The sequence below is a fragment of the Salvelinus sp. IW2-2015 genome, linkage group LG4q.1:29 (genome assembly GCF_002910315.2).
Source record: "Salvelinus sp. IW2-2015 linkage group LG4q.1:29, ASM291031v2, whole genome shotgun sequence".
In the NCBI taxonomy this organism is placed as follows: domain Eukaryota; kingdom Metazoa; phylum Chordata; class Actinopteri; order Salmoniformes; family Salmonidae; genus Salvelinus; species Salvelinus sp. IW2-2015.
In genome coordinates, this window is record NC_036842.1 from 86,056,787 (window position 1) to 86,071,486 (window position 14,700).

Genomic DNA, 14,700 nt, shown 5'->3' on the forward strand with positions numbered 1-14,700 from the left:
ACTACAGTATATTGCATTAACATCGTAACATATGCATGTGGGTGGGCATTATAACCCTGTCTCTTATACACATCTAGATGTGTATAAGAGACAGGTGTGTGTGTGTGTGTGTGTGTGTGTGTGTGTGTGTGTGTGTCCACAGACCCCGCTGTTCCGTAAGGTGTATTTTTATCTGTTTATTCAATCTGATTCTACTGCTTGCTTCAGTTACCTGATGTGGAATATAGTTCCATCTAGTCATGTACACTACATTGTAGCTTGCACTCTACATACTACACCTGTATGCTGACATCCAAACTGTGATTACAGGAGTGTGCAGGAGGGGGCAGTGGTCCGAATGAGCATGAGGAGAGAGAGGCCCACCTCAGGAGTGCACATGGGCGTCAGGGGGTAAGAGGAGAGGCCATATGTGATCAGTTCTAATGGGGTTTTATATCTTATATATATAGAATAAAATAGGTGTTTTCTGGCAGGATAAAAACTCACAAAGAAATGACCATTAATGAGTTTCAGCCATTTACATGTATCTCCCTTTTTTCCCCAGTAATCGTCGTATTTCAAGGTATGTTTAAATGCTTTTGTTATTAGTTTCCCCCAATTACTGTAAGTCCTTTTTGGTTTGTCTTTTGCTCTACTCTGTTTTGCTCAAAACGTTTTATCTGTTGATCCTGCAGCCCCATRAAGATCATGCACTTTGAGTCCCACTACATTAAACTCCAGGCTGACTCCAATTACCTACTGTCTGAGGAGTATGAGGTAAGACTGGATCACATTCACTGTCAGTTGGGCAATCTCGATCACACATATTAGCATTAGAGTACATTTAGATGAAATCGGAATATTCCTATTACCTTTACCTTAATAAAGAAAAACAATATAGAAATGTGTATATTTATATTTATTTTCTGATAACTCTCCTTTAATTTAAAGTTGTGAAATGGTAGATTGATTGTYAAATGTTATGGAATGCATACAGTATTTACGTACAGTAGGTATCTATGGTAACCCTAACGTGCCACTTCCTGTGTAAGGACCTGAAAGACGTAGGAAGGAACCAGCCCCTGGACACAGCCCTGCTGCCAGAGAACAGAGGGAAAAACCGATACAACAACATCCTGCCCTGTGAGTCAAACAAACCATGGTATTTCATAGGGTTCAAATACATAGACAAAAGACAAGGGGATTCAGAGATTTATTTCTTGTCTGCAAGGAGTTTTGTCTGCAAGGCTCATGTACAGTAGTAATGCTCTTTACCATATTTTTAAATGTATTATGTACATGGTCATGTATGTGTCATAACAGTGGAGGCTGTTGGAGGGAGGACGGCTCATAATAATGGCTAGAATGGAGTTTATGGCTGGAATGCAGTGAACGGCATGGTATTAAACACGTGTTTGATACCATTCCATTTACTCCATTCCAGCCATTATTATGAGCCATCCTCCCCGCAGCATCCACTGTGTCATACTAAAATGCCAACTCAATGTCTTTGTGCACGGCCTGTGTTGTGTAGACGATTCGACCCGTGTGAAGCTGTCCTATGTAGATGATGATCCGTGCTCTGACTACATCAACGCCAGCTACATTCCTGTAAGTTATCCAAACACACGGACAAATCCGAACCAACTGCCACTCTGGTCAAATCCCCTCTGTTGCGTGGTGTCGGGGGTGGGGCGCTGGAGGTGGTTGGTTGGGGTCGAGGTGGGGTGTAGCATTGGAGGTGGTGGGGTATAATGTGAACAAAGACAGTACTGCATGAACTCAGTTAGTCATGGCAGGATTGATTGTTTAATTCTCAGCCTTATTCCTCAGTTAGTATACCTGGGATGAACTACTTACTTTGCTCCCTGTCGAGCATAAGGCTACATACAACAAGCCTACAGTCCTAAGCAGCTTTTTCATCTTCTCCCCAAACTTACCTAGTGTAATAAAGGTCAGATGAAAAACAAAATGTAAATTAAATCTCTTCTTCTTTCAGGGGAATAACTTCCGTAGGGAGTACATCGCCACTCAGGGCCCACTTCCTGGAACCAAAGATGACTTCTGGAAGATGGTGTGGGAGCAGAACGTCCATAACGTTGTCATGGTGACCCAGTGTGTGGAGAAAGGCAGGGTGTGTAGAAGGAGCAGCCATTTTGCTTCGTCCGGACCAGTGTTGTCTATTTGGGAGTGGCTGTTATCATGTTCTATTAAACAACATGTTATTACAACATTGTTACTAGTGTATTTACAATGTTATTATCCATGTGTTTCCAGGTAAAGTGTGATCACTACTGGCCCTTCGACCAGGACCCTCTGTATTACGGAGACCTCATAGTTCAGATGTTGTCTGAATCTGTGCTGCCAGAATGGACTATACGGGAATTCAAGATCTGTAGCGTGAGTGTGGATGACACTCACTGATTTAAAAAATACCAGGTTGTTWTGTAGAAAGTTATATATTGTGTGTTGGCCTTATATACAGTTTCATACAWAGTAGTGATTGGATTTTAACATATTGAAATATGACCATGTCTTCACCTAATGCTGTCTTGATATATCATATGTGACAGACTACAGTATAGTAAATCAAATCAAAAATCAAATCAAATTTTATTAGTCACATGTGCAGAATACAGTGAAATGCTTACTTACGAGCCCCTAACCACCAGTGCAGTTTCCKAAAAAATATGGATAAGAATAAGAGATCAAAGTAACAAGTAATTAAAGAGCAGCAGTAAAAAATAACAATATATACAGGGGTGTGCCGGTACAGAGTCAATGTGCAGGSGCACCGGTTAGTTGAGGTAATTTGTACATGTASGTAGAGTTATTAAAGTGACTATGCATAGATGACAACAGAGAGTGGCAGTGGTGTGGAGAGGGGAGGTGTGGGCAATGCAAGTCGTCTGGATAGCCATTTGACTAGATGTTCAGGAGTCTTATGGCTTGGGAATAGAAGCTGTTTAGAAGCCTCTTGGACCTAGACTTGGCGCTCCGGTACCGCTTGCCGTGCGGTAGCAGAGAGAACAGTCTATGACTAGGGTGGCTGGAGTCTTTGACAATTTTTAGGGCCTTCCTCTGACACCGCCTTGTATAGAGGTCCTGGATGGCAGGAGGCTTGGCCCCAGTGATGTACTGGGCCATCCGCACTACCCTCTATAGTGCCTTGCGGTTGCCATACCAGGCAGTGATGACACCGGTCAGGATGCTCTCGATGGTTCAGCTGCAGAACCTTTTGAGGATCTGAGGACCCATGCCAAATCTTTTCAGTCTCCTGAGGGGGAATAGTCTTGGTGTGCATGGACCATGTTAGTTTGTTGGTGATGTGGACACAAAGGAACTTGAAGCTCTCAACCTGCTCCACTGCAGCCCTGTCGATGAGAATGGGGGCGTGCTCGGTCCTCTTTTTCCTGTAGTCCACAATCATCTCCTTTGTCTTGATCACGTTGAGGGAGAGGTTGTTGTCCTGGCACTACACGGCCAGGTCTCTGACCTCCCTATAGGCGGTCTCGTTGTTGTCACTGTTGTGTCATTGGCAATTAAAAAAATAAAAATAAATGTACCCCCTTTTTCGTGGTATCCAATTGTTAGTAGTTACTGTCTTGTCTCATCGCTACAACTCCCGTACGGGCTCGGGAGAGACGAAGGTCGAGAGCCATGCGTCCTCCGAAACACAACCCAACCAAGCCGCACTGCTTATTAACACAGCGCGCRTCCAACCCGGAAGCCAGCCGCACCAATGTGTCGGAGGAAACACCGTACACCTAGCGACCTGGTCAGCGCGCACTGCGCCCGGCCCGCCACAGGAGTCGCTAGTGCGCGATGAGACAAGGATATCCCTACCGGCCAAACCCTCCCTAACCCGGACGACGCTAGGCCAATTGTGCGTCGGCCCATGGACCTCCCGGTCGCGGCCGGCTGCGACAGAGCCTGGGCTCGAACCCAGAGTCTCTGGTGGCACAGCTAGCACTGCGATGCAGTGCCTTAGACCACTGCGCCACCCGGGAGGCCCCGTCATCGTCAAATTTAATGATGGTGTTGGAGTCATGCCTGGCCGTGCAGTCATGAGTGAACAGGGAATACAGGAGGGGGCTGAGCACGCACCCCTGAGGGGCCCCTGTGTTGAGGATCAGCGTGGCGGATGTGTTGTTACCTACCCTTACCACCTGGGGGCGGCCCGTCAGGWWGTCCAGGATCCAGTTGCAGAGGGAGGTGTTTAGTCCCGGGGTCCTTTGAGGGCACTATGGTGTTGAATAAGTAGCTAGCTGTGTGTACACTCTTAGAAAAAAGGGWTCTAAAAGGGATCTTCGGCTGTCCACATAGGAGAGCCCTATTTGGTTCCAGGTAGAACTATTTGGGGTTCCATGTAGAACCCTCTGTGGAAAGGGTTCTAAATGGAAATCAAAAGGGTTCTACCTGGAACCAAAAATGGTTCTTCAAAGGGTTATCCTATGGGGACAGCTGAAGAACCCTTTTAGGTTTTTTCTAAGAGTGTAGTCAGCCCCTAGTAAGTCTTTCTTTCCAGCTGTGTCCTGTCTTCCATGCAGGAGGACCAGTTGAACTACTCCAGGGTGGTGCGTCAGTTCCACTACACGGTGTGGCCTGACCACGGCGTCCCAGAGACCACCCAGTCACTCATCCAGTTTGTCAGGACTGTCAGGGACTACATCAACAGGACCTCTGGGTCTGGGGCTACCGTGGCTCACTGCAGGTGGGTCCCCAACTCCCTAGGTRCCCCATTCAACACAAAACAACACTCTAGGACAAACTGAGATATAGTGTATTGTCCTCCCTGAAGAAACAGTTATAGCTACAGCATGCAGTAATGACCAGGGTTCAGGTCAGTTCCATTTCAGTTCAAAAGAAATTGACTGAAATGATGTAGTCAAATTCTATTTACCCTCTCCGTTTGGGTAGTGTGACTACATTTTATCTGGCCTCTGACCTTCTCTCTCTTTCTTTCTCTCTCTCACCCTCTCCCTCTCCTCCCTATGACAGTGCTGGCGTGGGCCGCACAGGCACCTTCATATCCCTGGACAGAGTGCTGCAGCAGCTGGACACCAAGGACATAGTGGACATCTACGGAGCTGTCTTCGACCTGCGCCTCCACCGCTCACACATGGTTCAGACTGAGGTGAGACTGTCTGTGGGGGTCCACTGGCTGTGTGTGTGTGTGAACCCCAGAACCCATGTTATGTAATAACATATCCTGTAATAACAGTTATATTTCTGGATGTGTTAATTTTCTTTCAAGTGCCAGTATGCTTACCTGCACCAGTGTGTGAGGGACGTCCTCCGAGCCAGGAAGCTTCGCAGTGAGCAGGAGAACCCCCTCTACCCAATCTATGAGAATGTGAACCCTGACCCCCAACGAGGTAAGCCCTCACATTCCTTAGAACTCTCTGTATTGTAGTTCATCATTGGAAGACATCACAGATGATCTATTCTTTCAAATATTAGCCTGGTGCATGGTCCAGTCTGTTTGTGCTTAGCCAACTCCTGTCTGTGTTAGTAATATAATATACGCCATTTAGCAAATGCTTTTATCCAAAGCGACTTATGTATGTGTGGTCCCGGGAATCAAACCCACTATCCTAGTGTAGCAAATGTGTATGACATGGCAACGATAGTAGAGATGGCTACAACACATACAGTGTATAAGACCAGGTTACTTAAGCAACCCTTTCAAACACACAATGCAGCTACGGTAGCACATATCTAGGAGGTTTTGTAGTTGGATGTCATCACAAATTATATTTTTTGTTTGTTTTTTTGCCTACAGATATGGTATATGCCAGGCATTAAAGATTGTAAGGACTACTGAAGGAGAGAGAAAAAGAAAYCAGTTTGTACTTTCACAAGTATAGCACTGCAGGGATACGTGGCAATTTWATTTTTCTACTATTTTTGTTGATTGTTCTTTCCAGATATTATATAGTAAAATGTATAGCTATTTAATTATATCATATAATATGAAGTTTAACTGAATTGTATATACATGTCTTATATCTGTGTGTTTGTGTATATGCTATACATTTGCATTATTGGCATTTGTACACAGTTTTTTCTTTTTTTTTGTTAAGCTATCATTTCCACATTATTATGTGGCACAGACCAAAAAACATTATACACCAAAAACTGTAAAAAATCTGATAATACATAAATCAAATTCCTATAACAGTATTCACATATTCAATAAGTGTATAGGCTACTGTAACATTCACAAGTCACTTTTCTAAAATGTTAGACAAAAATGATTTCTGTTTGAAGTTACACTTATTTTCATAAGCACTGAGGACATACATAAATATATGATATATGTATGTAGATGAACACATTATACATGTATTTGTAGATATTGTATAAGTGTGATATATCGCTTGAATATAAAAAAGGATTATCATATGCGTTATGAAAGCACACCGTGTATGTTGTGCGATCCACATTTGTGTGTAGGCTATGTAAAATAAGAATGATGTATTTTATCATCATGTCATGGAACTACAAATCACACATCTGAAAATCCACAACCCTACATTGTCAACATGACTGTAATCATATGAGTGAGTGATTGGATTCTGTGAATCGTTACACAAATGATAGTAGTTACTGTATGTAGTTTTCCCATGTTGCAATCAATGTAAGCCTGTAATCATATCAAGATGAGGGAATTAATATATTCTTCAAGTGTTTCAATAAAATACTTACATAACTGGAAAAATATAATTGATATCATTTTTTATTCATATTATTAATTTATCTATGATTCATTGTCAATATTGARGTATGCTGGAGTCATGATTTGGTGGGAGGCCACAAGAGTCACAAACCTCGATTGCCTCAAACTCTCGGAAGTTTAGCCAAGTTGCTGTGATGTAGCTGGCCAGCTAGCTAGCTACATACATAACGTTAGCTAAAAGACGGTGCGACTAAGGTAAAATAGCTTATTTTATTGTTCCACTCTATATCGAGACATAAAAGATTATACATGGGATTACATCAATTTGCGTTCGAAAACAAGAATGGTAGCCACCTTTGGAAGAAGTTGTGATTGTTTTTTTTGGCGCTTTAGCAACCCAGAGGAAGGATGGTGGAGTTGAGCTAACACAACAGGCTAACGCTAGCTTAATATGCGACAGCAGAGCTAGCTAGCTTGGTTGCGATCGTTTGTGTCTGAAACGTTTGGAAGAACTACCCCATCCATTTGCCAGGGACTCGTGGGTATCCGTTAATGTATTAGCAAAGAGATGCATTTGATTTAGATTTGTTTTTGACCAATTACTAATTAGCTAGCTAACGTTAGTTATCTTGGCTAGTAAAGTTAGGACTTAACCACAGACTTCACGAGTGCGGAGAGCTAGCTAACTAGTTAGCCAGAAAGCTACACATGAAGGTGCTACGCTAGTTTGTCCACACCACGTCTTACCAATAGATGAAGATACGAACGCTAAATGAACTATTTTATTAGTCATACCGTTTCATATCAATAATGTAACTGAGTCAAAACCTTGTAATCTGATCTCATTTAAAAAAAGCTTTGGCCCATGCTACTACAATGGAGTTAGCCACCGTAGCTAGCTATTTAGCTTTCCTAACTAGCGAACGTTAAATGTTTTAACTTGGAAGACACAAAGGCTAACTAGCTAACTAACTCCAATTGTATCACAAACTAGCTTGCTAGATCATCAGTTGTCAAATGTATTCGTCCAGCTAGCTACCTAACTTGGCTGACAGTAAACTAAATGTGTGCAGGGCAGGCCCACATTTTATGTTGGCATAGCAGATAAAGCATCATGACTGCTCCTCCTCAGCCTCGGAGGAAAGAACCAGGGATACTGGTGGCTGGATCTAGGTAAGAAAGAAACCCTCTGTTAATAAAGAGTTTGTAAGGTCAGTTTGTCTCTTTCACATCAATCAAATGTAGCTAACTACAATTCCATGATGTGCATTCACACACTGACACTGTATTGGCTCTTATGGTTTCACATACCTTATCCCCCAGACATCAGATGGTGCTCTGAAGAAGCCATGGGAAGCTGCTTGAGCTGTCCAGAGAAGGAGTCAATCCCAGATAATCATCAAACCAAATTTAAGGTTGGTCTCTTGATCTGTTACAACAATCCTACTTCAATGGTGGGCCATTGCCAAGCTGAGTCAACCCAAATTCTAGGTATGACAGGTTTCGTAAAAAACAATCTGTAGACTTCCCACCTGAATTAAATTAATGGGAAATATTGGTTTCACAATGAATACCATCTTCAGTGCATTGCAGTGTAGACATGTTTGTATTGACTGACACAGAGTGACTGTTGTCTAAAGTTATTGTTCTGTTGCCAGGTGATAAACGTGGATGACGATGGGAACGAGCTGGGCTCGGGCGTGATGGAGCTGACGGAGGCAGAGCTGGTCCTCCACACCCATCGCCGTGACGATGTTAGGTGGCCTTACATGTGCCTGCGTCGCTATGGCTACGACTCCAACCTCTTCTCCTTCGAGAGCGGCCACCGCTGCAAGACGGGACCAGGTCAACTAATTGAGATTTCCATTCCACACAATTATTGTTTTAACCTATTTTATTAGTTGATTTTGTCATTTTCAAGTACCATTCTCAGCTTATGTCACTCCAAAGCTAACTAACGTATGTGGTGCCTCAGCTGCCTGGGCAGGACTATACATACAAKGGTGTAATAATGTTGAAAATTTTATACACAGTGTTGTGGATCTAACATGAACCATGMTAAACATCAGTATACATTGAATCACATCTGCAACTAGGTCATTAGGCCCCAACAACATCAGCTTGTTGTTGATATATTGACTTGGACCGGTCATTGATTATGCTGCAATGCCAATAACAAAAATGTCTGTGTGGTTATTTTTGGACTCCATCCATGCTTTCAAAAGGATGAGGTCTGGTGGCGGGAGAGATGGGGGTTGGGACAGGGGGGGTGGTTACTAMGGGTTGGCTATGGGTTGGCTTACTATGGTAAGTCAGGCTCATTGTGTTCCCACCTCATGTTGTGATGATGAATGACATAATACTGTGATTACCAGAAATATTAGTCAGAAATATAATTATTATGGCATCATTGACTTAAGTATGGATTGGATGTCCATTTTAGTGATTCTGTTTCTGTGGTTACAGTATTGATGCCTGTGTCTGACTCTGTTGTGCTGTGTTTGACTGGGAGTTTTTTTTTTTTTTTGCACAAGTAGAGCATAGCTGTGTGTTTTGTGTTTTCTCTTTGTGCATTATGCAGTGTTAGTTAGTTTGTCTCTATTGTTATGCTGTACTTATGGTAGTTCCTAATGTGTTCCTTCTTGATATTTTGCTATCTTTTCCTTGTCCTTTATCTCTACCGTTCTGTTGCCTTCCCCTACCCAGTCCATTTAGATCAGTGATCACAAGGTAGACAAGGGCATAGGTTCGAAGACCCGATAAATGTACAAACCTTTTGTAAACATGAAGGTCTAAGCAGTTCTGATAATGGTTGTGCGTCTCAATTGTCTGTATTGCGGTCGTGCGCACATATGTGATTCCTGAGTTGTTTTTTTACTGCAATTTGACTGTTTTGACTGCAGTTTGACTGTGTTTTATTTGTTTCTTGTCTTTGCGTTTGTTTGTGTGTCTTTAGGGATCTTTGCCTTCAAGTGTGCGCGGGCAGAGGAGATCTTCAATATACTGCAGGAGGTAATGCACAGCCACAGCATCAGTGTGGTGGAGGAGGCCGTGCTGGAGGCCAACCACCAGACTGGTAAGACCTTATTCATCCTACAACTAGAACTGGCCCAATTATGAATACTTCTTCCCATACTTGCAATGACCCGAAATGCCCATTGCCATATATATACAACACGGAAATATATATGATTTCCGTGTTGCCGGACATTTGAGAAACGTACTGGACCTGCATTGGGTGCGTAACCTGATTAGAGRATTTCCCCCCAGTTCTCAGAATGACAGAAATCACATTTAGAATATGGTAATTCATATTAACAGAACATGCAAGTCGAGGATGCAACAATGTGCGGTCCTTACCGAATTCTGATGTGCTCTTTGAACATGTTAGAATAACTGTCCACGTTTACTTTTCCTCAGCCAATCACTAGCATATGTCAATCTACTATAGTTGAAAAGTTTAGGCTACCTATTCTATATATAGTTTAGCTTATCGAGAAAGAAATGGCCTATTCCAAATAGACTCTGGGACATTGTCCCCACTGACCCCCCCAGTTCTTCCCTTCTCTATGTCAATCTAGCTCTGGGCTACTCTGTCCCCACCATGCCCAATGGTGTCACCCGGATCCCTTCGGTYGGCGACACCCCCTCACACCCCTCCACGCGCCACCCGTCTGTGGCCAGCACCCYCCTGCCCTCGGTGGGAGAGGAGTCCTCACACCCCCTGCTAGTGGCTGATGATGCGGTGAGAGAGCAACTCAAAACCAAACTAGAGTTTTTTTCTGGATAAAAGGGGGCTTGGGTGGAGGTCGGGGGCTTGGCAGACGTGGCTGAATTTTAAGGAACATTTTAGACGCCCCCATCTTGGCTGTGTAGATACATTATTGCATTTGTAAGCTCATTTCCTGCAATTCTATGCATTTTGCCATGGCTAATGCTGTGTWCTTTTGATCAAACATAACTAAATCTGTACTGCTAAATTAATTGTTTTGGGAATTTTCACWTCTTTTTTTATTTTTTACCTTTTATTTAACTAGGCAAATCAGTTAAGAACAAATTCTTATTCACAATTCTACATTCCAAGATGGCGTAGCAGTCGGTCGTGTGTTGTTATTGTCTTTGTCTTATCCCGTGTAAATAGCCTCTTTTTTTTCTTGTATACATTTTAATCTCACTTTCTATCTATGAACAAAATATACTTTCCTGCAACCCGCCTTACCCAATGTGGTACGGATCTGCTATTTTTATTCCTTATAACTGAAACCTCCGTCAGCTAACTAGCTACTATTCTTTGTTAGCCACGGCTAGTGGTCTTCACCTTTTAGCTCGGACACCACCAGCTTTAGCTGGGACAATACATGCCAGTCTGCACAGTGCGATATCAACCCAGAGCATATCGGACTGCTTCTCCCTACCACATCACCGGATTCCTGCTGCTCTGGATCATTACACCGGATCATCGCATCTAGCTAGCTGCTACCGAGTGGCTACTGTTAGCTAATGCCTCTGTCCCGAAGCAAGCACCAGTTAGCCCTGAGCTAGCCACGAGCTAGGCCCATATACCAGCTAATTCTAGGGCAACAATCCCTCTTTTGCCAATTGTCCTGGACCCTTTGTTGTCGACGCGGAGTCCCGCCGATCCATCACGACTCGTCTGCTGACGTGGTCTCAACGGGCTTTTCCTTTGCGATGTCGCCAAAGACCCATCTTCATGGTACCCCATTTTGTTTATCTGTCGGCCCCAGCCTCGAACTCAGGTCCTGTATGTCCATAACTGACCCGCTCTGCCCATTCATCGCCATTTACCCATTGTTGTCTTAGTTCTCCTGATCAACACCTGTGACTGCTTTAAGCCTCTCTCTAATGTCAATATGCCCCTCTCTAATGTCAATATGCCTTGTCTACTGCTGTCTCGGCTAGTCCTTATTTGTTTTATTTCACTGTAGAGCCCTCAGTCCTGCTCACCTTGCCTTAGATAGCTCTTTTGTCCCACCACCCACACATGCGGAGACCTCACCAGGCCTAACTGGTCCCACCAGAGATTAAACCTCTCTCATCGTCACTCAATGCCTAGGTTTATCTCCACTGTACTCACATCCTACCATACCCTTGTCTGTACATTATGCCCTGAATCTATTTTACCGCGCCCAAAAATCTGCTCCTTTTATTCTCTGTTCCCAACTCATTAGACGACCAGTTCTTATAGCCTTTAGTCGTATCCTTATCCTACTCCTCCTCTGTTCCTCTGGTGATGTAGAGGTTAACCCAGGCCCTGTAGACCCCAGTACCACACCTATTCCCCAGGCGCTATCATTTGTTMACTTCTGTAACCGTAAAAGCCTTGGTTTCATGCATGTTAACATCAGAAGCCTCCTCCCTAAGTTTGTTTTACTCACTGCTTTAGCACACTCCGCCAACCCGATGTCCTAGTCGTGTCTGAATCCTTAGAAAGYCCACCAAATATCCTGAAATTTCCATCCCTAACTATAACATTTTCTGCCAAGATAGAACTGCCAAAGGGGGCGGGGTGGCAATCTACTGCAGAMATAGCCTGCAGAGTTCTGTCATGCTATCCAGGTCTGTGCCCAAACAGTTCGAGCTTCTACTTCTAAAAATCCTCCTTTCCAGAAGTAAGTCTCTCACCGTTGCCGCTTGTTATAGACCCCCCTCAGCCCCCAGTTGTGCCCTGGARTCCATATGRGAATTGATTGCCCCCCATTTATCTTCAGAGTTCYTACTGTTAGGTGACCTAAACTGGGATATGCTTAACACCCCGGCCGTCCTACAATCTAAGCTAGATGCCCTCAATCTCACACAAATGATCAATGAACCTACCAGGTACAACACCAAATCTGTAAACACGGGCACCCTCATAGATATCATCCTGACCAACCTGCRCTCTAAATACACCTCTGCTGTCTTCAACCAGGATCTCAGCCTCATTGCCTGCGTCCGTAATGGGTCTGCGGTCAAACGACCACCCCTCATCACTGTCAAACGCTCCCTAAAACACTTCAGCGAGCAGGCCTTTCTAATCACACAAATGATCAATGAACCTACCAGGTACAACACCAAATCTGTAAACACGGGCACCCTCATAGATATCATCCTGACCAACCTGCTCTCTAAATACACCTCTGCTGTCTTCAACCAGGATCTCAGCCTCATTGCCTGCGTCCGTAATGGGTCTGCGGTCAAACGACCACCCCTCATCACTGTCAAACGCTCCCTAAAACACTTCAGCGAGCAGGCCTTTCTAATCGACCTGGGTATCCTGGAAGGATATTGACCTCATCCCGTCAGTGGAGGATGCCTGGTTATTCTTTAAAAGTGCTTTCATCACCATCTTCAATAAGCATGCCCCATTCAAAAAATGTAGAACTAAGAACAGATATAGCCCTTGGTTCACTCCAGACCTGACTGCCCTTGACCAGCACAAAAACATCCTGTGGCGTACTGCATTAGCATCGAATAACCCCCGTGATATGCAACTTTTCAGGGACGTTAGGAACCAATATACACAATCAGTTAGGAAAGCTAAGGCTAGCTTTTCTAAACAGAAATTTGCATCCTGCAGCACAAACTCCAACATGTTCTGGGACACTGTAAAGTCCATGGAGAATAAGAGCACCTCCTCCCAGCTGCCCACTGCACTGAGGCTAGGAAGCAATGTCACCACCGATAAATCCACGATAATCGGCTGGCCATGCTTTCCACCTGGCTACCTCTACCCCGGCCAACAGCTCTGCACCCCCCGCAGCAACTTGCACAAGCCCCCAATCGCTTCTCCTTCACCCAAATCCAGATAGCAGATGTTCTGAAAGAGCTGCAAAACCTGGACCCATACAAATCATCTGGGCTAGACAATCTGGACCCTCTCTTTCTAAAATGATCCGCCACAATTGTTGCAACCGCAATTACTAGCCTGTTCAACCTCACTTTCGTATCGTCTGAGATCCCTAGAGATTGGAAAGCTGCCGCGGTCATCCCCCTCTTCAAAGGGGGAGACACTCTAGACCCAAACTGTTATAGACCTACAGTTGAAGTCGGAAGTTTACATACACTTAGGTTGGAGTTATTAAAACTAGTTTTTCAACCACTCCACAAATTTTTTGTGAACAAAATATAGTTTTGGCAAATCTACTTTGTGCATGACACAAGTAATTTTCCCAACAATTGTTTACAGAGAGATTATTTCACTTATAATTCACTGTATCACAATTCCAGTGGGTCAGAAGTTTACATACATTAAGTTGACTGTGCCTTTAAACAGCTTGGAAAATTCCAGAAAATTATGTCATGGCTTTAGAAGCTTCTGATAGGCGAATTGACATCATTTAAGTCGATTGGAGGTGTACCTGTTGATGTATTTCAAGGCCTACCTTCAAACTCAGTGCCTCTTTGCTTGACATCATGGGAAAATCAAAAGAAATCAGCCAAGACCTCAGAAAAAAAATTGTAGACCTCCAAGTCTGGTTCATCCTTGGGAGCAATTTCCAAACGCCTGAAGGTACCACGTCCATCTGTACAAACAATAGTACGCAAGTATAAACACCATGGGACCACGCAGCAGTCATACCGCTCAGGAAGGAGACGCGTTCTGTCTCCTAGAGATGAACGTACTTTAGTGTGAAAAATGCAAATCAATCCCAGAACATCAGCAAAGGCCCTTGTGAAGATGCTGGAGGAAACGGGTACAAAAGTATCTATATCCACAGTATACAAGTCCTATATCGACATAATCTGAAAGGCCGCTCAGCAAGGAAGAAGCCACTGCTCCAAAACCGATATAAAAAAGCCAAACTACGGTTTGCAACTGCACATTTGGACAAGGATCGTACTTTTGAGAAATGTCCTCTGGTCTGATGAAACAAAAATAGAATTGTTTGGCCATAATGACCATCGTTATGTTTGGAGGAAAAAGGGGGACGCTTGCAAGCCGAAGAACACCATCTCAACTGTGAAGCACGGGGGTGGCAGCATCATGTTGTGAGGGTGCTTTGCTGCAGGAGGGACTGGTGTACTTCACAAAATAGATG

The 14,700-nt window shown here is 43.9% G+C and overlaps 2 protein-coding genes across 7 annotated transcripts in view; both read left to right on the top strand.

The window, feature by feature from the left end:
• The window catches only part of LOC111962713 (receptor-type tyrosine-protein phosphatase beta), a 60,435-nt gene extending 53,738 nt beyond the window's left edge, over positions 1-6,697 (top strand). Inside the window, exons 24-34 of the mRNA XM_070439872.1 lie at positions 298-390; positions 545-562; positions 675-756; positions 1,032-1,122; positions 1,514-1,590; positions 1,979-2,113; positions 2,257-2,379; positions 4,530-4,693; positions 4,981-5,116; positions 5,237-5,357; positions 5,765-6,697. Coding sequence (XP_070295973.1) covers positions 298-390; positions 545-562; positions 675-756; positions 1,032-1,122; positions 1,514-1,590; positions 1,979-2,113; positions 2,257-2,379; positions 4,530-4,693; positions 4,981-5,116; positions 5,237-5,357; positions 5,765-5,787 — 1,063 coding nt within the window. The 3' untranslated portion in view covers positions 5,788-6,697. The remainder of the gene's footprint in view (positions 1-297; positions 391-544; positions 563-674; positions 757-1,031; positions 1,123-1,513; positions 1,591-1,978; positions 2,114-2,256; positions 2,380-4,529; positions 4,694-4,980; positions 5,117-5,236; positions 5,358-5,764) is intronic.
• A 95-nt stretch (positions 6,698-6,792) lies between these two features.
• The window catches only part of LOC111962714 (fibroblast growth factor receptor substrate 2), a 22,477-nt gene continuing 14,569 nt past the window's right edge, over positions 6,793-14,700 (top strand). Inside the window, exons 1-6 of one of the 6 annotated variants that reach the window (XM_023986011.2) lie at positions 6,793-6,916; positions 7,735-7,834; positions 7,985-8,076; positions 8,320-8,506; positions 9,618-9,737; positions 10,243-10,406. In XM_023986011.2, coding sequence (XP_023841779.1) covers positions 8,011-8,076; positions 8,320-8,506; positions 9,618-9,737; positions 10,243-10,406 — 537 coding nt within the window. In that variant the 5' untranslated portion in view covers positions 6,793-6,916; positions 7,735-7,834; positions 7,985-8,010. The other 5 variants (XM_070443215.1, XM_070443216.1, XM_070443214.1 and 2 more) reach the window with 5 other exon arrangements.